This window comes from Lathamus discolor, chromosome 3, assembly GCF_037157495.1.
Source record: "Lathamus discolor isolate bLatDis1 chromosome 3, bLatDis1.hap1, whole genome shotgun sequence".
Lineage (NCBI taxonomy): Eukaryota > Metazoa > Chordata > Aves > Psittaciformes > Psittacidae > Lathamus > Lathamus discolor.
The window spans coordinates 35,292,700-35,313,817 of record NC_088886.1 but is presented as its reverse complement, the minus strand read 5'-3'; the positions used below and the strand labels follow the sequence as shown (position 1 = coordinate 35,313,817).

Genomic DNA, 21,118 nt, shown 5'->3' with positions numbered 1-21,118 from the left:
ATGACCTAACAGACACAGCCTTTGCTTCCCAGACTGCAGACAAATTACATCCATTTTCCCTGACCCAGACAAAAATGAGACAAAAAGAAAAAAAAATCCCTTCAGTTTTGTAGTCCTTTATTATTTTTTTTTAAGTTGATCCTCTCATAGTAATGTACTGAAATGCGTAACAGTTACATTGTACAAAGCATTTAAAGAAAGTACCTCAACTTGCCGATTATTTCAAAATGAGATTATAAACAAAAGGAAAAATAAATCTGGTCCCTCACTAAAGGCCAAAAAAAAACCCCAAAAAATAACTGAATACCTTCCGTTATTTATTTCTTTTTTTAAAACATAAATTTGGAACACTTCATCTTACAAATAGGATTAACATGAACATAATAACATCACACAAGTTCGCAGACAACCAGCTTAAAATATTGGGTACAGTTTTTTAATCAGAAGAATCATGCTTTCATGAAGAAATTATAACTGTTTATACAATCGAATCAATTTACTGTATTACAAAAAAAAAAAACAACAAACCAACCCTAAGTCGCATCTATTAGTTATTTAGTTCATTAAAAGGCAAAAATAAAATAAAAGAGGAATGTAAGAAAATTTCAAACACTGTTTTGCACTCCGATATACACAGATCAGTTCACCTCACTCTTTTTGAAGTACATGGGTGCCTTACATCGTAACGCGGTGGGGGACTGGAGCAGTGCTGTTTGTTACAGGAACAGTGCTATTTTTAATCAACAAACAATCGTTTGCCAACAAATAAATACATGGTACACACAACACAAAGAAGAAATTAGAGGGTAGGGGAGAAAGGAAACAATACAACAAAATAGTGACATGATTGTCGAAAATTAAAATCTCCTTACAATGATTTGAACTAGTGGTGCTGTCGATGAACGCAGTGCTTTCACAGAATTATCTGGATGATTTAGCTTCTTGAAGTAGTGAACATTCATAGTTTACAATATACACAAGCCTCTTATGTATTGTTTCTCAAAGTTCTTTTTTTTTCCTTTCTTGTTTTTCCTTTTTTTTTAACAATGCAGTTGAGAAGGCAAAAGAATCACGGAGAGAACAAAATATTCCCTGTTACTTCTTTCTACATTTACGATGGATAGTGTGCATTTGATAGAACTATTTTCTTTCTTTGAAGGGCTAAAATGCATAAAGCTTTAATGAAGAGATTTGTACATGAAAGCAACTGTTCCCAATCCTGTGTCAAACTATCTTATACAAAAAGAAAAGAAAATCAATTCAGTTCCTACATTAAAAGAGTGCCCATGTGTGTATCAATGCAGTCTTAACCCTTTTGCCCCTGCCCCTCAAAGCCGGGTGAACTGGAAGACACTTTTTCCCGGCGCCAGTTTACATAATCCACTGAAACTTTTATTTTCGTTAAGTCGCATTGATCCTCCAGAAGTCAGCAGCTGCCTTTGCTGTGCAAAACAAAATATTGAGAATAAATAGTTTATTTCTTTTTAAAATTATTCCGTTTAAGGTCACCGGACTTTAAATGAGTGACCCTGCAGATTTATAAGGCATTCTGCTCAGCAGTCTTTTAAATAGTCATATATGAAAGAGCCATGCTACTGGTTTGGACTTGGTCCCATTCTCGGTAAGACTTCACAATGTCATACGTGACTGACGGACTGAATGGCGCTGGATTCTGCAGCAGCTCTTGCCATAGTGTGCCACATATTGGGAGAATTGTGGGATGCAGAATGAAGGGAGTCCTTGTCGGAGAGAGAGAGCATCATCGCATACGCCTGGATGGGACAAGAAGAAGGACAAATAGGTCACGATCCACCAGCACGGATCTGAGCTTGGACCCATGCCATCTGACACAGTTCAGGCATCATTTAGGCCACAACTGCTATTCTCAACTTACTTTTTTTTTTAATAGCAAAATGCGTTAGGTAAAACCACTGTCAACCTTTTCACTGACACTTTTGACTCACTAATAGTAATAATAATTTCTGCTTTCATCTGGCTTCTCAAAGCTCTGAGAAACCTTTGATAGTAGACAAGGTCTCAGAGTCTCCTTTGCCTTCAGATTCTTGGCACAGAAGGCTCTTTTCAAGAGCCTGAAGAATCATGTTATCCCTCGGCTGGTCCAGTATTTCACCAAGTACCACAGTCTCCAGCGCTAACCTTTTCTACAAGAATATTCTGCAGTTTTTAAGATGGACTTTTTTTTTTTTTTAAAGGGGCTAAAAAGACCCATTTTAATTAATGTTTAAAAAAATTTCAAGAACTAGCACTAGGATATCAGCCTAGCTATTGCTGTATGAAAAACATGCTGAAGACCAAGAGGCAGTTAACATCCAACAGACTATAATAACAAGTACCAAAAAGCCAAGCCAGCCAGATCAAGTCAAATCCCTGCAAGGTAGCAGCTACACGCCACAGCATCAGTGTGACCACACCAGCTGTCTGAAAGCAGAGTGGGAGTATTTCTTCCGGTATTTCTGTGGATGGCAGGTAGGAACAAAAATAGCCAAAAAGAAAGAAATCCCTCCGTTATCAAGGACCAGAGCACCCATCAGGTCTCCCAAGTGCAATGGGAGCACAGGAGGGTGTCGGGGCAGGCTGAGGATTGCAGGTGCAGAGCACAGCCCTGTCTGACAAAGCTGAAACAACCTTGCCTGCCACACACTAACAGTTTAATCCTTCAGGTATTTGGTGACAGTACCATTTTAACTGAGTTAAGGTTTTACCTGGGACTTGGATTTCCTGTACAAGGGTTGTTTTAGGTCCTCTGGCAGCTGGGAAGTATTGAAAGCTGCCAATTCAGCATCACCATATTGATTTTCTTCCATTTTCCTCATTTTGAGGCTATCTGTGAAGTGCCTTATGTGGTCCAAAGCCGAAAGTCCAGTCTTATACTCCTCCTCTTTATACCTACAAAAACACCATGGAGGTTTTAACATCAGTTAAATGATCCTCTCTGCATTCCCTCATCCTCTCGGATTTACATATTTGAGGAATATCCCTTTTTTTTTACATTCATAAGCCACCTTGCCCTGTGGAACTCTGATCTTGAAATAAATTTCCCTTTATTTTCTAAAGAGGAGAGGGTGGGCGTTGGGAGCAGGGGAGGGAGAGGCTGTCTCTCTTCTGGTGTCTCCACAGCATTTCACGTAACCATTATGGGAGATCCAGGTCAGTTTACGGAGCAGATAATGTCTCTCCCATGAACTTTTCCTGTCTCACTCAGAACATGACAATAGCTCCCTGAGCACAGTTATTTTTTCTCTGAAAGGCTACAGACTGCATGAAGAGACTGAAAACAGGGCTGGTATTGACCCAAACACAGACACATGTTGCTATCGTAACTGGGAAGCTGGCTACTTTGGACAGGTTCCCACGGCACACAGTTTGGCGCTGGCGCTCTTGTATAGTTTATTGTTTTTATTCCACATATCGGGCATGCCAATACTCGGAAGAAACCAACCTGCCAGGGGAAGCTTTGCAGTTCATGTCCAAAGTACTTGTTTCCTCGTAATCCTCCTCTGGAGTCCCCTCATGTATGTCACTCGTAACGGGCTCTTTGATTGCTTTCCCTGCAATTTCACTCTCTTCATCTTCTTCGTCCATCATTACTTCATCTTCTGCCTCTTCGTCATCCAGCAAATCCGAGTTCTGGCTGGCTACCATGGCTTTTTCATCCTTAAAGTGGCTGCCATTCATTCTGAAAGTACCAAAAGAAACCCCAGCAATAATCACAAATCAGTTACGAAAGCTCCTCACCAGCAGATTGTCAGAGGCAGATGTCAAAATGATCTGTCCCAGTAGAATAAAAGGATTTCTGGATTGTGTATCTTGTTTAGTTTCAGATGTTTAGGCAGAAAATTGGCGAAATTTCTACTAAGAAATCAGTGGGATGTTACAGTACCATGAGCATGGTATTTTCCAGTTATCCTGCTAAAACTACTGTTCAAGTGGAGTTATGTTCAGATATCCATTCCAAATTTTCTCATGCATTATTTCATCTCATGTTTCCAATCATATATGTAGTCTGTGCAAAACAACTCACTGCCTTTTATCAGAAGCTGTAGGGGCCAAGAAACTGAAAATCAGATCTGGCATTTTCAAAAATGACATCCAATGCTGCATTCAGAGTTTTAAAGTCAGAATTACACGCATAATTAATTTTGCACACTACCGCCCATTTAGAAGCCATACTACTTCACTGAACGTATGGATTACATACATGGGAACCTAAGTGACTTCAGCTAAAGACCTGAAGAGGAGCCCACAATATTGCCTCCACACTGAACTACATTATTGACTGATTTGAAGGGTAAGAAGTAATGAAAAGAAAGGTCACATAAGATTTCAAGTGTATTTCTTCCTATTAAATGAGTAATTATAGCAATACACACATGGAAAACCATTTGGTCTACTCGCTGTTATTACGTTGTCCTTTGCTTTCAGACAATGACTTCTCTTAACTACTTCCTACGGGATTTTATCAAGGACATAATACCCATGCTGAACTAGGGGCTCATTTGCTAAAGGCCTCAACTTTGTAGGGTTCTAAGCATTTGGAGCTGGATCATGTCCGCTGTATTAAATGAGAGCCAAAGAAGCTCAGCACCACTGCTGCGTCAACAAATGCGTGGCCAGAGGTACTAGCGGTGTAGAAGGGCAGCACTCAGTGGAGCCACACAAATTCACGCTACCAGTGTATCTGCTCATTATGTAGCACAGAGGCCTTGATTCATCTATTGTTCTCATTGTGCAAAAGGTCCTTACTCTTCCAGGAATACAGTTATAAAAATGGAAACTGTATTGTCCACCCACCGTTTGCTTTAGACTCCATGTGCTTCAAACTGTGTGGGACAATATGGAATATAACCAAAAGTCTGGCAAGATAAGGATGAGCCCTAGAAGTGTATTTAGAATTTAACATTTGACTTGCTGTTGTAACAGATATACCTTCCTATGGAGCATACACAAGTGACAGTTGGTTTCCTATACAATAGTATCATTTTCCTAAAAATAATGGAGTTTCATCTATTTTCCAAGCAAATTCCATCAGACTGTCAGGAGTTGAGTATTGCATTAAAAATAATAATAATAAAAAAGCTAGGGAATGGTCTGTTTATATCACAGTATCAAAAAATCTGAGGCTCTACAGAGTTGGGACAGCTGAAGCAGCCACCCCCTATCTCTTTATCATCTTCTATTTAAATAGGCAGAAAAAAGAAGTTGTTGAGCACAGTCTGGGCTGCCAACTTGCTTGTTATGCTCAATTGAGGCTGCTAGAAATGAAAGGGAGATGGACTACAACCAAAGTAACAAAAGCCATGTGATTAAGAAAACAGATTCTCTAATTACGCTTTCAAATGCAGCAATTTGCCAGGGATAAAATATCCGTCAAGAGCAGTCTGAAGTGCCAAAATTAGAAAGGAAACACTGCACAAACCAGCAACCTTTCCACTTTGCTGACTTCCTGTCAGAGGACATGTTGAGACCAGATGTGCAAGGAAAAAATCCCAAGCCCTCATTGCCAATCAAGATGGAATGAAATTTGAATATGTATGTAATCACTTAATCCAATACTTTTGTGGAAATTATGTTATGTCCACCATTTTTATCCCTTCACAAAGGCATCTGGAAATTTAGAAGACAGTGAAGTTTGTCACCAACAGCAAGATTTTTTTGATGCTGATAATGTAATGCCAATTCAAAGGTATAAATAATGCATAATGCAACGCCAATCTCAAAAAAAATATGTACACCTGACATGCATATCCCTGCTACAGCCTTTTCTGCTTGGTTGTACTTTTATTAGCTGATAATATTTAGAAGTGGCCTCTCTTCTGTTAGTTCAGAAGAACTGAAACACCCATATACCTAATAAATCTTAGTAGGAAAAAGTCTTTCACATCCTGGAGTACAGGTGGACTACCAACATCTACCCACAGCCTCATGGGTGTTTTGCTGGTCAGCATCTTTCTTGGAACTGAGTTACTTACAGGAAAGGACTTCTAGTTACAATTTTCCATTTGATCCAAGAATTTAGCTTAGTCTACTTTATTAATTACACATTTAAATTGCATTTAAATCTTAAGGCTCTCTACACTTAGCCACAGGATGCACAATTCACTTGCTCTGCCATGAATGTAAAATGAGGGCATTTTTCAACGGACTTAAGTCAACGATGGGAACTGGAAGCTGAGAGCTTCTGATACAAGGAGGAATGTGTTCATAGATGGAACCTTCTTTCCAACATCTGCCACTGGCAATATGGTCATGCACGATGGGGATGGAATCAACATGCTTCTTCTGGTAATACAGCAAGGGGAACACTGAAGCAACCAGATTGCTGAAGTATCTCTGACTCCAGACATTATCAAAAGTGAAAAATCAGCCAGCAAACCTGAAAAGTTGCACCTTTTGAATGCAGATCCAATGCAACTTACCTCTCCTCTGAGTTTCGGGGGGACTGATTATTGTGATTGCTGTTTCCAATAAAATTCCTAATTTCTGTGAAGTAAGAGTCTTCCTTGTCATCTAGGATTGCTCCTGTGCTTTCCAGTTCTGAGTGAGGTGAAGATGTTGCAGTACCTTAAAGCAAAATAGAGGACTTCTACTGCTGGTCTTTTACATTTTCTATGTCTAAACATTTATGTCAAATTGAAATTGAAATGATGGTTAAAATGGGCAAGAGCCAGAAAACACTGGTGATCTATCAGCTTTCGGCCATGAAACTGGTAATTAGAAGGGAAGTGGTATTATCTATGGGCAAAGGTGGTTTACAGCCAAAAAGACTGCTTGCATGCTGGGTGCCATTTCCATGGTCCATAATTACTTTTGCCAAGTATCTATTTCAATATCTCCCTCCTGTTCCCTTGTGACTCCAAGACTCTCAGTCAACCACTTTGTTAGACTACCGGCTGAACTGAGCAAGCGCAATTTCCTTTTATCAGCTATAGTTATGCAGATTTGTTTAAAATATGGAACAGCCACTGACATAATCACCCAGGTTCATTAGCACTGACAGACCAGTGACAGATGTCTTTGAGCATCGGGGAAAAGACAGCTATGCATTCACTGCATACATCTGATTATTTCCAGAGATGTAAAGTGTATACTTAAAAGACTACAGACAGGATTTTCATTAAACCCTGCATACCTAAACCAGACCAATGATATCCACTACCTGCCACTGCTTTTTCTGCTGCTGTGCAGTGACCAATTTGCTTTGAGGCTTAGGAGGCACCATTACCTCCATAATAGCTAGTGCTTTTCAGCTCCTGACAGTGGGAATATTTTAGAAGGTGCCAAGAAAATCTTGTAGAGTACCCTCTGAGACTCCAACTCTAGGACTCCTATTGAGAGCCAAGTGATTGCAGAGGTGGGATTAAATCAATTTTCCCAGTCTGTTCTCAAAATGCTATGGTTGGCTTAATTAAAACCAAAAGAAAAGACATCATCCAGTGGTATTAAGTTATACAAAAGTAGAGTTTATACTGGGATTTTCAAAGCACTTTAAATGTCAGCAGAGCTTAGGCACTTACGTATTTTCCAAACACCCACTCATTGGAGCAGACGGCACAGAGCAAGTGTGCCTATCGACACTCAGTAGCATTGAAAGTGAACATGCAGTCCCTGTATATGAACACTGGCGGTAGGTAGGGCACGCTGGGGAGAGAAAAGGCATACATACCAGACATGTTCCCATTCTCGTGCTTTTTTAGATGTCTGTCAAGATTGGTTTGTTGACCAAAACACCTGTCACATAAGTGACATTTGAATGGCTTCTCTTTATTGTGGATGTTACGGACATGTCTCTGCAGGTTAGAAGATATGCTAAAGGATCTGTCACAGTATTTGCATCTAAAAAAAACCCAACAAAACAAAACAAGTGGGTAGAAAAGGATTTGTTAGTGTCTGGAAATGTAAGGTTTGACATAAGAGACATGAAGCACCTTCTGGACTCAGCCTCAGTACCTAACTGCAGTTCCTTGGTCCTTATTAAGGCAAAACCCTCCCTGAAATCCAGACAAGTTTTGGCAGAATAACTGGAGAGCTGTGCTCTTGGAATGGAAATATCACTTCTATGGTGGTGTTTTTAGCTTTAATTCACATTAGGTTTTACATTTTAAGTACTGCCTTCAGGAATAAGCATAATATTTCAGAGTTAATGGCATCAAATTAGCTAGGGTAATTGATTCCCATGTTTTTGAAACTGTTGCATGCGAAGTTGGGAAGTTTGAAAACAGTAGAGCAATAACTATTGTTTCATGTGCTGCCAATACAATACAATTACACACTTCTGGAAAAAACATGAAACAGATCTCTACTAATGCTCAAATAAGGTAAAAAGGGCTATTTTTTTTCCTATTCTAAATTATACTGTGTGATTAAATCTTTTCTTGAAGAATTAGCTTGCTTGATTGCTAATCCCAGAGGAAATTTGGTTATCTTGCAAAAAACAGCAATAAACAATCCCAACCTTTAATATTGTGCCAATGTGAGTAGTTTAGTCTATCACTCTGGTACCACAGGCATCAATTTTCTTACTCTGTAGTGATTTGGAGTCCCTAAAGCCTTTACTGTATTGCTCTTTAAGTCATTACTAAGTCATACTATAACTATTCCAAATTCTCTGCCTGGCAACCAGCCAACAGTCTTCATCACTTTAGTTTTGCAATCTTCTACTTCTCCCATGCTTCTCTTACACTTGTCAGTGATGTCAGGGTTTTTTAGTGCTGAAATCGTCCATTATGCTAGTAATTGCTTGTGGCTTTTATTCAGTGGACAGGTATAACATGCATCAAGACCTTCCTTCAGTAAAATTAGATGTGAATCTCATTTCCCAAAGAGACTAAAGGCAAAAGACATTGTTTCCTCACAAACAATGAGCTTACTCTGCTCTTTGCAGCTCATAAAATGCAGAAATTGGTGCATCTGTTTTACTGGAACATGAACTGGCTTCTTTCCAGTTGATTTAAATTAGTCTTTCATTTTCAATAAGGTGACACTTCTCTTCACGCATTTTTGCATGTGACTGTCCTAAACACACAATATCACATACATACTTCTATCAACAAGAAAGTACACCCACATGGGTTTTGGTTAGGTAGACCTCAGAAAGTATCCAGATTAGGCAGGAAACAAACAAATACAGTAACGCCTTTACAACTGGGACCTTCCAGAAATCAGTTGATTGACAAAACACCCAACTTTAGGCTGTAAATAATACCACAAAGCTCCTACAAAGAAATTTTTTTTTTGCAAGGGAAAATATGACCATAAGTTCTACTGAAAATCACTTCAATCATTCTGGCTCCGAAGTGCCAGTTATCCCATGAGGCAAAGGCAGGATTTGTGGATAGCGCCTGAGCAGCTGCCTAAGCCAAAAGAATTTCACTAAGCAGGACCAAGACCCTCCCCCAGCTCCACAGCTCCAATAGTGAGTATCAGCACTGAATGAAAAAAGCCCTGTTTAAGACCAAAACACAATGGTGGGTCATCAATGCTAAGGAGCAAGTACCAAAGCTAGCTGAGCAAAGCTATTGAACACTCATTCCCTTGCTTTATTCACTTGACCAAGCCACAGATAGTGTAAGGGTTCCAGTACCTATAGGGCTGCTCTCCAGTGTGCGTCCTCAGGTGGCGTGTTAGGTTTGCAGATCTCGGGAAAATCTTGCCACAATATCTATGATAAGAAAAGGTTTGATAAGATAATGCAACCTTCATCCCAATTTGAGCTGCACTGGATGCACAGCCCAAATTGAATTACTAATATATGGTACTATTGGCATTGCTTTGGTGTAACAACATTATAATAAAAGCATTCAGCAAATGTGATTGACACAACCACAGAAGAACGGGATTGGAATTGCTAGCACTGACCAGCTTTTCCTGTGCATACACAAGGGATATATGAAAACATACCAGTTTTAAAAATCACCCCAAATTTCTAAGCTCACAAGGTGATTATTAGTCACATTCAGATTTGGAATCAAGAGAATCTGTTACTAAAGCCTTGGACTTCTGCCTCTATGTAAGCAAATTTCAAATCTTTCAAACAATTCTACGTGTCAGCAAACATGACATCATTCTGTGCACTGAACAGGATCAGAGCAGACAAGACTCAAACACCTAATCCATCAAGGTATGCTTCTATAACAACATGTCGTGAAAGAAGGTGACATGTTTTCAAAAAGATCAGATAAACCTGATATGCCAGTGTCAAACACCTGCGTGTTCTGGAGATGATACACAGATCTAAATAATGCAATTTAAAAATGATTCTCCAAACTCGATAATACGTTACAGGAAAAATAATGGGGAAAAAAATATCATGAGCCCTCCCCCTTAGTTCAAGTAACATACTAATATTCAGTTTATGATCAGCCCAGTCCTATTAAGAACATTCAGCCCATTTTATGCATGGGAGCAGAGCACACACAGCACTTAAGTGAATAAGGGTAGTGGTCGCCCCATGTGACAACTTTGAAGATTGCATCCCTTCACTTCTGAACATCCCATTTACTTTTTCACAATGTGATATATAAGCCTTCAAAATACCCACACAACTAATTCTACTCTCCTCAACAAAGCTCCCATTCATTTTGGTCGCACTTATAATGACTATCTTCATTGTATTTTTTAAAGTCTGTACACAGAAATACTAGTAAGTCATGTATTTTATCACTGATCCCTTTGGATATTAAAGCCAGAAACCTGAGAAAAAACACGTCTGTAGTTTATGATCAAAAAAATCAGCAATGAAAGCACGCTTGTGTATATGAAAGCTATGAGAAAATTTGGAAAAAAAGGATTGATTATGTAATAGTTTCCACCTCATTTATCAAACCGGTATGATACAGGGCAAACTCTTTCTTCATAACACCAATAATTTAGTAAGACCCCCAAAGCAAAACGCTTTCCATGTTTTATTGGGCACACAGAGCCCTGAGACCTGCCATGGTCCCTGTCAATCATCTGAGCAGGGGGGATTTCAGAAGCCTGAGAGAGCAGCATGGGGTGGCCTTGGGGCTACCTGCAGGTGTAGCGCTCCTTGCCCTTCCGCAGCAGGGTTTCTGGCAGAGCACTCGGTGGCGCACGAAAGTTGAACATGGATGGCACCGACTGGATCAGCTCGTTGGCCTCCGGTTTTAGGGTGCTAAAGCTCTCCAGCTTTTCAGCCATGTTTTCTATAGCTGACATCTGCAACAGAACATAGTACAGAACCTGTCATGGTAAATACTGCTTTGTCTGTCTGCCCTCACTGGAAACACGAAATGCAAAGAACATACACTGCCAAGAGACAAAACAAGGGGAAGGAAAAAAAACCAACCAAACATAGAGCTACAGTCTCAAAAATTATGGGGCACATTAGGCAAGGTCGTGGCCATGATGTTGTCCCACTTGGAATAATGCCTATAATCGTTACAGCACGGTGCTGTTTCTGTACAAGGCCAGCATACAGCAGAACTCCTGTCTTAACTGCTATAATGGAAAGCTGCTTCCAAACATCTAAATTAGACAGTGTTCATTTCTTCTTATTTTTAAGCCTCAGCTTCTATGAAATTCCAGTTTACACAGTCACGGTCTGTGGGTTTGCACCTGTGAGTCTATGCATCCCATCTACTGAAACCATTGGCGAGTTTGGACCAAATCAATAGAAAAAAATAAAGACCCCAACGACAACTCAATTCCTGCAGTTTGGGTCTTTTTACAGGACTTGCAGAGGACAAATATCGCAGAGAAAACCTTATGAACACTCTAGCTCAACCAATATCTGCAAGAAGCCATATCCAGAGAGGCTCCACCAATGACCCAGCCACATGAAAACATTCAGTCCAGTCTTATGGCCCATCACAGTCAAAGACTATGAGACATATCCGTAAGAAATGATCCATTGGTGGGTTTGGTGTTATGTGTTTACATTATCTGTTAGATGCCCATCCTATTTTTTCTCTGAATATTTCAACCTCTTAATATTCCTTTTGTTGCCGGTAAACCCTATGTGCTTTGGGGTATCTCTACTCTTAGTTAGCTGTCTGTAATTTTCAGGGAGTAGGGATTACATAATTTCTGGAGAATGGTTTCCTTTAAGGTGTCTGGATCTAACCATCAAAACCTGCTCCAAAATCTCAAACATTGTCACTTGGGAAGTCCATGACTGCCGCTGAGCCCTCTGACAGGCAAGAGTAACCATCTACCTCTTCATAACACCACAAACAAATGAAAAAAGAAGAAACCCAAGATCTCACATACAAAGCATAAAAACCACAGCATGAGCCCTGTGCAATACCTTGCTTGTAATGAAGGAAGAAATTACAAGAAAGCAAGATGCTGAATGCTCCTTAGCTGAGAACACCTTTACAACCCTTTCTTCAAAATCCATAAGAGACTGATCCGATTGTTGGGATTTTAAAATTTTATTTCATGGGAATAATTGCACATTTGGATTTGGTGGTTTGGTGGTTTGTTTTGGGTTTTTTTAAACTTTATTTTAATGGTCAGAGCTGTGTATTTGTCTCTTGGAATGACTATTCACATGCTGGTTAGCTCTGGCTTTGGTTTGTAGGTTTGGGGTTTTTTTTTCTTTAGCCTGTAGCTTGCCCTCTCATTTCATGCTCACATTCCTAATGCCGAGTACAAATTGCAATGTACAGGGTACCACTGCCAATTTGCCAAACATCTTTTATCAAACTCGGTAAAAAAAAAATCTCAGAGGGAAGTCAAGATACATTTACTTGTCAGACAACAAATGTGAAAGCATTGTGAGGCAGTAGGGGCTGTAAGCTCTGGGGTTTGATTCATAATCACTCAGCTGCTAAAACATTCTCCACAGATGCAAGTGGACAGCACATTTGTCAATATGAAGGATTTTGACATGTACTGATCACAGGCATGAGATATGTAATGATGATGCTGTTGGGAGAGAAGGTAATTCTATCTCAGCACTGAGATGTCATTATCAACCCATGCAACTCAACGTTACCGTATATTTCTTTTTATATGACTTCTTCTTTAGTCAGAATTGATTCTTAAAGCTTTTATAATAGTCTTTCCACTGTCTTTAATTCCTTCTAATTGTTCCCCACAAGAATTCATTTGTCTATTTTGCAATTGCAGAAAATAAATGGTTTGAATGAAAAATGACCTTTGGCCTTCAGGGTGATTAGCAGTGACAAGACAGTGCATGGGTTATGATAGCACATATTTACGGTGAAGAATAATATGTTTTATTTATGTATATTTAATATTCAAGTCAGTCTCATTATCTAGTGGTTTTAAATCATTTTTGGATCATCACTTCGCATGTACTCAGTCCCCTACAGTAATATATTAAGGCAACTCTTTTCCTCATTAGATTTGAAATGGCTTAGTCATGCTTTTTTTTTTCTTAGTTCTTACTTCCATGATTTTGCAGAGGAGAAATTGGGATTGATTCTTCTCTAATGTATGGCAGTGCAGACCAAAACTACCTCCAACACTGCCTCCAGGATTACATCAGTCCAAAACCAGGTATGAAATCAGCATCTAATTTTAAATCCCTTATTCAGAGGAAACACGAGCACTTCCAATTATTTTAAAGTATTACTTGCTTTCCAAAAATATGTTTCTCACTGTAGGAATGACTATTGTTGGTTTTTCTAAGACTGATCTATGTAGTTACCTGGTATGATTTATGTTTTTCAAGAAATTCACCAGCAACAACGGGAAGTGCTTGGCCTGAAGCCTGTGCTGATACAAGTAGATAACTACTCCACCGTTACTATCTGCTGGAGATAGGGTCACAAGAACCAAAAATTAGGGCATTTTCTTGTAAGTCCTAAGCGTGCTGCTGGTGCTCAGGGCATTTGGGATGCAATTCCCTATTGCAAATCAGGCACCTGGGCTGCATGGGCTTGTTACAGCCCACAAAATCCTGCCAGCCCAGACCACAAGCTCTTTATATCCAGGTAGACAGCCCCTGCTCAGCAGTCTACCTGCAAAATATTAACTGAGTAATGTGAAATCTGGGGTTTGTTGCACTGAGGACTAACTTTAGCACCAAAACCAAGCAGGAATTAGAGACCTGCGACACACATTTTTGTGAAGCTTATAACCTGGTTTCAAGTAGTGGCCCCAGGGGATGTGCAGGAGGGCAGGCAAGGGACAAACCTTCACTCCAGTGTCTTCTGTCACACACCAGCAATGAGAGGTGCCAGAGCCTTAATTGGGGCTTGGATCTCGATTACGGTGTTGAATGGCCATTGGTGGCTGCTGCTCCCATTCATCAGGTGAAACCCTTTTTGAATCCATTTATATTTTTGTCAAGGAGAGTTTGCCAATTTAATTAGGTGCATATGAAAAGACACTGGCTTTTGTTTCTTCTAAGCCATTTGCCTGATAATTCAGCTGGGTGCCCCTCATTTTGTTTTTTGGTATTGTTGAAAGTAATGAATAACCATTTCTGCTCACATTCATGGTCTGTTAGAGCTGGGACACAGCTCCCTCAGGCATTTCTTTTCCAAGAAAAAAAGATAAAAATTCAAAATGTACTTAAGTCTCTTTTTGTATGGAATCTGTTCCCTGCCATTGATCATCATTGTTGCACTTTTCTGTCTTTTCTAACTCTACTTTCTCCTTTTTGAGAGGGTCTTCAGCTGTATTCAAGACCTGAAGGCAGTATAACATAATAATGTTTTCAATTCATTTCTGCTAAGCACTCAGTTGTTATTTTTCACAAAACTATCAACTTGAATATTTTTTTCTTGAATGACATGAGTTTTAAGAGTCACACTTTCCCCTCCGTATTACTGACATTGAGTTTTATTGCTGTTTGAATCCCTGGTGACTCAGCTTTCTATGAATCTTCTGCAAAATCTTCATAGTTAGCTGTGGATTTAGCTATTCTCAATAAAATACTCTTCTCAAACTCTACTCTTTGCCTATTCACCCTTCTTCCTATGTCATTTACAGACATATGCCAGTGTTCAGAGCCCAGTGATACCACCACAAGGTGGACTCACTGATAATTTTCAATGATGGTAAATATCACAAATTTATTCTTAGCTTTTTTTCTCCAAGACTGTTGTTGGGTTGTGGTTTTTTTTGGACAGGGTTAATAATTATTAACCCAGAAGATGACTTCCCCTTTTCATCAATGAAACTCCCTCTTTCAGCTGAAACACAAGCAAAGCAACTCTTACTCCTTCAAAACACCATTATTGCTGATGGTAAAGCAAGCCTTGCCTCCACAGGAACTGCATTGACTATAGAGATGCTATGAATCAGCAACCCACCAAACTTCTGGAGCAAGCTGTTACGGATAGCATCTGTCCTGAGAAGTTAGGTGGGTGCTTGTGGATGCCTCATCTCTCCAGGGATGATCCTGGGGACCACCACGGAGGCAGGTGTGTGGCTGAAGCTGCTGGGCTTTCAGGAGGGGTCTGCACCCCAGCTGACTGCCCAAGGGCTGTGGCGATCCTTGAACGGAGCTGGGGAGGAAGGCACTGCTTGACCCCGAGGATGGGATTAGTATAATTGCCATCTCCATGAAAGCTCTCTGAGGAGTCAGCAGAGTGAGAAGATCCTATTACATGCTTTACATACAGCTATTGCCTTATGGACAAGTCATGTCTGCTCCTAATCTGAGAGTAGTGAATGACAGTATTTTATATAGAACAGCAACTTTTGATTTACATATATAAGAGTTGTTGATTCTATCTGTGTCCAGATGTCTGGAAAAGGAAGCAGCTTTCCCCCACCTCCCTCCAGCTCCCTGAGAGGCTATTAACCTCCTACTGACGCAAACTAATATGCAGTCACAATTCCCCAGCTCCGACTCAAAAATGCAGACATTACCATAATCGGCTAAAACAAGTATTTATAAACATTTCAACGGGCAAGATATCATCAGCAGGGGCCTTGAACATTTGTCTTAAAATTTATTAACCAACAGAAGAAAAAGTGGCATAAATAAAGCAAAGGTTTGTTGTTGCTGGCTATTAAGAATAACCTGATGATATGAAATAATCTAGCAGACAATGTCATGAATTACATGACCTCATGTTTTACAAACGCAACTCCTTCATTGCTATTATCGCAAAACCAACTGACTTTGTGGCCGTAACTCATGGGAAAAAAAAACCTGCTCAAATGTTTGCTTTCTATTTTTACTAGTGTTATTTAAAGAAATCTTGAAAACCCAACTGCTAAAGCTCAGGATTTCTTCCTCACCAGTGCAAGTTAGACTGCTTTCTTGAACAACTATGACTTGCAAATTTGTTTTCTTGAAACTGCGTGAATTTGGACATCCAGCCATGGAACTTGGCTGAGCTATTTTCACATTCAAGAGACCTATCACACGTGGCTGAACTTTATGAAGCAGTGTAGAGAAACTCCTGCTGATCTGCAGTATGGTTCCAGAATAGCTCTATTTGTATTAATGCAGTTGGTGGAGATTTAGCTGACCTAAGAGAATGGACTGTGTCCTAAAATAAGCCCAGTAAAATAAAACCTTTGTCAGTGCACTCACCAAATTTCTTTTAATTTATTTGTAAAATTGTTTTAATTATTTACAATGATTCTCCCTAAAGCTAATGCAAATAAAGTATGACTAATTATGGAACCACTTTATAGCAACCTTTTCATGATGGGACCAGAAGGAGATGAAAGAGTTTACAGACTAAATAAATCATGATCTATTCAAGAGAGGGTGTTCCCATTGATTTGCACTATAGAGTTCCTGCCAAACAGTTAAACACAATCTGAAATAATCTTGAAATATATGGCACATGCAACTGCCATATTGAGATAGAAAGGCTTGCGTGATGCGTTCACATCTCTCAAGATGAAGATTGATCCATGAATCAGCACCCTGCTCTAGGCACTTTATATTTTAAATACCTATTTCTGCTGCAGCTGCTGGAAGCACTAGCATAGCCAGGAGACATGCCCTTGCAAAAACAGCAGGATGATGGAAATTTGAGGACCAAGCCAATGTCAAAGAAAGCAGAAAGAAGAAAAAGGCTGCACTGGAGTTTTCAACTTGCCAAATATGCCCAAACATAGCCAGTTTTCTAGGGATTCAGGGTGCCTAGGCCAAATCACAAATCCTGCCGTGGTACTTTCATATGCTACACTGGATTCCCTCTGCTGCAAAGAAAATGTTTGAGATTGACCTTTTGTGCTCTCTAAGTCTGGTATCTAACCCTCCCACCTGTTGAGCTCATTCAGCATCTAGGCGCTTGCACGAGTCCTTTGGTGCTTGCCTAGCTCATTTTATCTCAGGATTCTAGCACATCTTATGCAGCTGCATAAACCGTTGCCTTACAGGAAGAAAATGTGATTAAAAGCCATGTGTGCACAAAGCAAAGGTCCATCACTGCTTTTGGATGGCACACAGACGACAGTAGGAAGGGCTAAGTGCCAATACGTAGGGGCAGCACCTTTGAGAACCCCAGCACTAGCCCCGTAGAGACACACGTGGGAAGGAGTACATGACGATCTCAGATCTCATTTTGAGAAATTCTGGCTTTGCCTTGTGAAATTAGTCCACGTCGCACTGCAAGTGGTGAGTGAGAGTGAGTCAGGACCTGAGCCGCAGCCGGCTGGCTCCAGCTCTCCCCTCTGAAGCCCGAAGGTTGGGAAAAATCTGGGACAAGTATTTATGGGTTCAGTGCTGCAGCTGAGGAGCCAGCAATGCAAAAGCAAAAGACGGTGTTATTTGAGTTGCATCTGCAAAAGCAGTTGCTGTGGATCTTTTTTTCATGAACAATTTAAAAGTATTAAAAATAACGCTTTGTGAAAATAGAAGAGGAGGCTCAAATTTATCCAATAATACCTTTTTAGTACAATTCCTGTTTGCATAAGGGTGATGATGTAAGTATACACACAGGACAAATCTGACCCAAAACCACGTAAAATAAATGGGGTCAGTTAAGCTCAAAACTTCAGTGCTATTAAAGTGACTCCCACTGAAGTCGATGCAAGATAGAAATGTGAAGTCGTCTGAGGCCATGTATTTTAACGTCTCAAACAAAGATTAAATGTTTATAACTACTGCAATCTATCGAGACTTCAGCCTGAAAATTTCACTGCAATCTCTGAAGGAAACAGAGATTTTCAAATTGTTCCAAAGACTTGGAACAATTTCAGTTAAATATAATCAAAGACTGCATTTTGAAACCCTCACTCAGGTAAAGCTCCCATTGCCTTCACCAAATAAAACCAGCAGGATTAGGTAGGTAAAAATAAAGCCAGTTTGACATAAGAGGATATTTATCTGCTACAGCTACAACACTGTAGAAAGTGTGGCATGCTCCGTAATTGAGTGGTAAGTTATCTTTCATATTTTATTTTTCTTATGCAATTTATTTCACAATGATTAAATCAAAAATATAAGCCATTAACTTACCCAAATTCTTTGATCAGGCAATTGGAACTGGGAGCAAAATTGAAACAAAAACAACACATTATTCCTGCATTGGAACCCTCATTGCAATCAATCTACTAATTAAGATTTTATTTAAAGATACTAATAAAAATGTTAGTCTGAATGATTAGTTACATCGGCGTATTCTTTCCCTAAAAGTGTAATCCTTACAATGGCAAATTATTGTGAAACAACATTAAATGATCTTATTTTCATAGCTTTCAGGCCACTACCACTGGGAGGAATTTTGCCGAAGTAGGGACAGGGTAAGGACTGGAGGGTTTATGTCACTAATCTCTACTTCAGAAAACTAAGATTTATCTGTCAGCTGTCAAATTATCCAGTTGAAAAAAGAAAAAAAACCAAAACAAACAACCTTGCTTCAGCAAATGGCAAGTTTCAGAAATAAATTTAACCACAGAAACACAAACTTGTAGGACATGAACAATGATTTTGCTCATATTTTACAGTTTAATCCTGCCAGCAGAAAACGAAAACTTGCAGTACACTCCACACCTGTACTTTTACAGGGGTGAACAGGACTATAAAGGAAAAACAGCTTTTCTGCAAGCTGTTCCCCAGTCCTCTATAAATACCAAGCCAAATTCTGCCTTTCCAAACAAGAGATTCCTTTCTATTAAAGTCTGCAAGAAAGAAGATTTTGGTATTACCTTTTTGACAGGATGTGATGGTGGTTTAGTTTTCTTTTACAATTTATTAAGAGCACATATTACACTCGCGACCTTTGTATCCATGCATCTCACACCAAGTTAAAGACATCTCTAGCAGCTAGGCAGGTGATAAAATGAAAGCCAGTCTTTATCATAGACTATTTATCTATTGCACAGTGAGAAATGGGGAGAAATGGGTTCGGCCACGTGGGCACACAACCAGCCCTCCCTCCTGCCAGAGGGTGCTGGCTCTGCCCCACCTCAGCTGGCACTGCAGGAGGGAGGTGGCATCTGTCACCTCCTGCTCACACTGAAAGACTTAGTGACCAAGCTGGGACCTTCTGCAGGCACCAACAATAGATTTCACCAGCTCTGTGAAATAAACATGAAGGGTGAAATCCCAGCATCCTGTCCGCTAATGGTAAAATGCCCAATGTCTCCATTTCACCTGCTCACTTATAGTATCCTCACCTAACTCCTATTAACCCTCCTCCAGTTGCTGTGTAACTCAGTCATACAATGCTACACAGAAGAGTATCCAGCTGTTTCCCCACTCACCATTCATTTCCCAAGGGTGCATTTTACCCAAGCAGCCTCCTTTCCCACCCACCAATCATACTACCTCCCATCATCATCAGACCGACTTGAGACAAAACCTTCAGAGCCCCATGAATCCAACTTCACTGAACAACAATCAGTTTACACCTCCTGAAAACCTAGCTATCACAAAGCAAAATAATACTATTTCTTCCATGAATACAGTACCTAAAATGCACTCATTTTAATAATTTACTATTAATTTGCAGCCCCTTCACTGTTTTAACAGAATCACTCATCAGAAGAGTGTAAAACCTTCCTGGTTTTACACCAGGGAACACAAAGAGGATGTCGCTCCTGTCTGTGTATTTGTGCATTAGTACTATCTGCTATGAAATGGGAACCTTTATTTGCTGCTTTGCAACTTGGGGAAATAGGGTAACTCACCAAGAGGTGCTGAGCTGCTGTTAAGTCTTGTACATAAATTCTACCTATTTTAATACTTACTAGATCTGTCACTTTCTTCAGGCATTGGAACTGTAATGGGGGGGAGTTTCTGCAGTCTCTACTAATGCAATAGCATTATGTTTGTTCATCTTGCAACTATATATGCCATCAGCTATTCTTCCCAGTTACTAAGAAGTCCCATGTTTCAGAATCTATTCCATACAGTACATAATAACTATTGACTTCACTAAAAAATATAAAAAAAGGCAAGTAATGGTAAATTATTGGAATGGTTTGATCAGGAATTCAGAGGAAGCTGAGCCATCAGACATCAGCTCCTGAGCGTGTGCTTAAAATGCAACATACATATGGGGTGTTCTTGTTAGGATGAAACAGCCCATACTCAGCAAGGGGTTCAAATCTGCAAATATAATTTTATTTTAGGCATAAGATTTAACCCAAATTTTTAGCAACATCTCCTTGAGCAAGGAAGAGGAAGCCAAAATAAGGGTTTGGTGCTGTTGAAGAAAAGCAACATATAGTTTACATGGAAGTCCTCTTTTTGTATTATATACACATTGCAGTTGTTACACCATTTTAGGGACACCCTCCTAAATGTTGGTTTTTCAGCAAATAAGCAGCAGGATTATGACCTATGAACAAGACAGCAGCCCTCTCAAATAGCATGTCTTCAGATGCGGAACAGCAGGGAACCTACAAAAAAAATGCACACACTAACGCCCACAATAGCTACCAAAAAAAAAAAAAAGATGAAGCACTTGCATTATGAGATTTAAAAGCACTGGGTGGAAGTTTTTATATATTTTCTGAAATTCTTAAATATTAACCACTAGGATTTTCAGCTTTGTTGGCCAAACTCTGAATCTATATTGCCTCCTTGTAGTCAACAGACTCCACCACAACAGGCCAGAGCATGGGAGAGTGCTGAAGAAGACACAGGTAGCTGCAAGTGTTGGTAGCTACAGTATAGTTTGGAGGAACACAGTTCTAAACCATACATGTAGTTGGAATCTGGCTTCCTCTATAATCAAAACATGTT

General features: G+C 39.8%; 1 protein-coding gene across 7 annotated transcripts in view; it reads right to left on the bottom strand.

Moving 5' to 3' along the window:
• Positions 1 to 414: 414 nt before the first annotated feature.
• MECOM (MDS1 and EVI1 complex locus) overlaps positions 415 to 21,118 on the bottom strand; it is a 343,190-nt gene continuing 322,486 nt past the window's right edge. For 5 of the 7 annotated variants that reach the window (XM_065674617.1, XM_065674618.1, XM_065674622.1 and 2 more), the window contains 8 exons: positions 18,386 to 18,412; positions 11,030 to 11,196; positions 9,602 to 9,679; positions 7,685 to 7,854; positions 6,438 to 6,582; positions 3,461 to 3,697; positions 2,724 to 2,907; positions 415 to 1,772 (listed from right to left, as the gene is read on the bottom strand). In XM_065674617.1, coding sequence (XP_065530689.1) covers positions 1,638 to 1,772; positions 2,724 to 2,907; positions 3,461 to 3,697; positions 6,438 to 6,582; positions 7,685 to 7,854; positions 9,602 to 9,679; positions 11,030 to 11,196; positions 18,386 to 18,412 — 1,143 coding nt within the window. In that variant the 3' untranslated portion in view covers positions 415 to 1,637. The remainder of the gene's footprint in view (positions 1,773 to 2,723; positions 2,908 to 3,460; positions 3,698 to 6,437; positions 6,583 to 7,684; positions 7,855 to 9,601; positions 9,680 to 11,029; positions 11,197 to 18,385; positions 18,413 to 21,118) is intronic. The other 2 variants (XM_065674619.1, XM_065674621.1) reach the window with 1 other exon arrangement.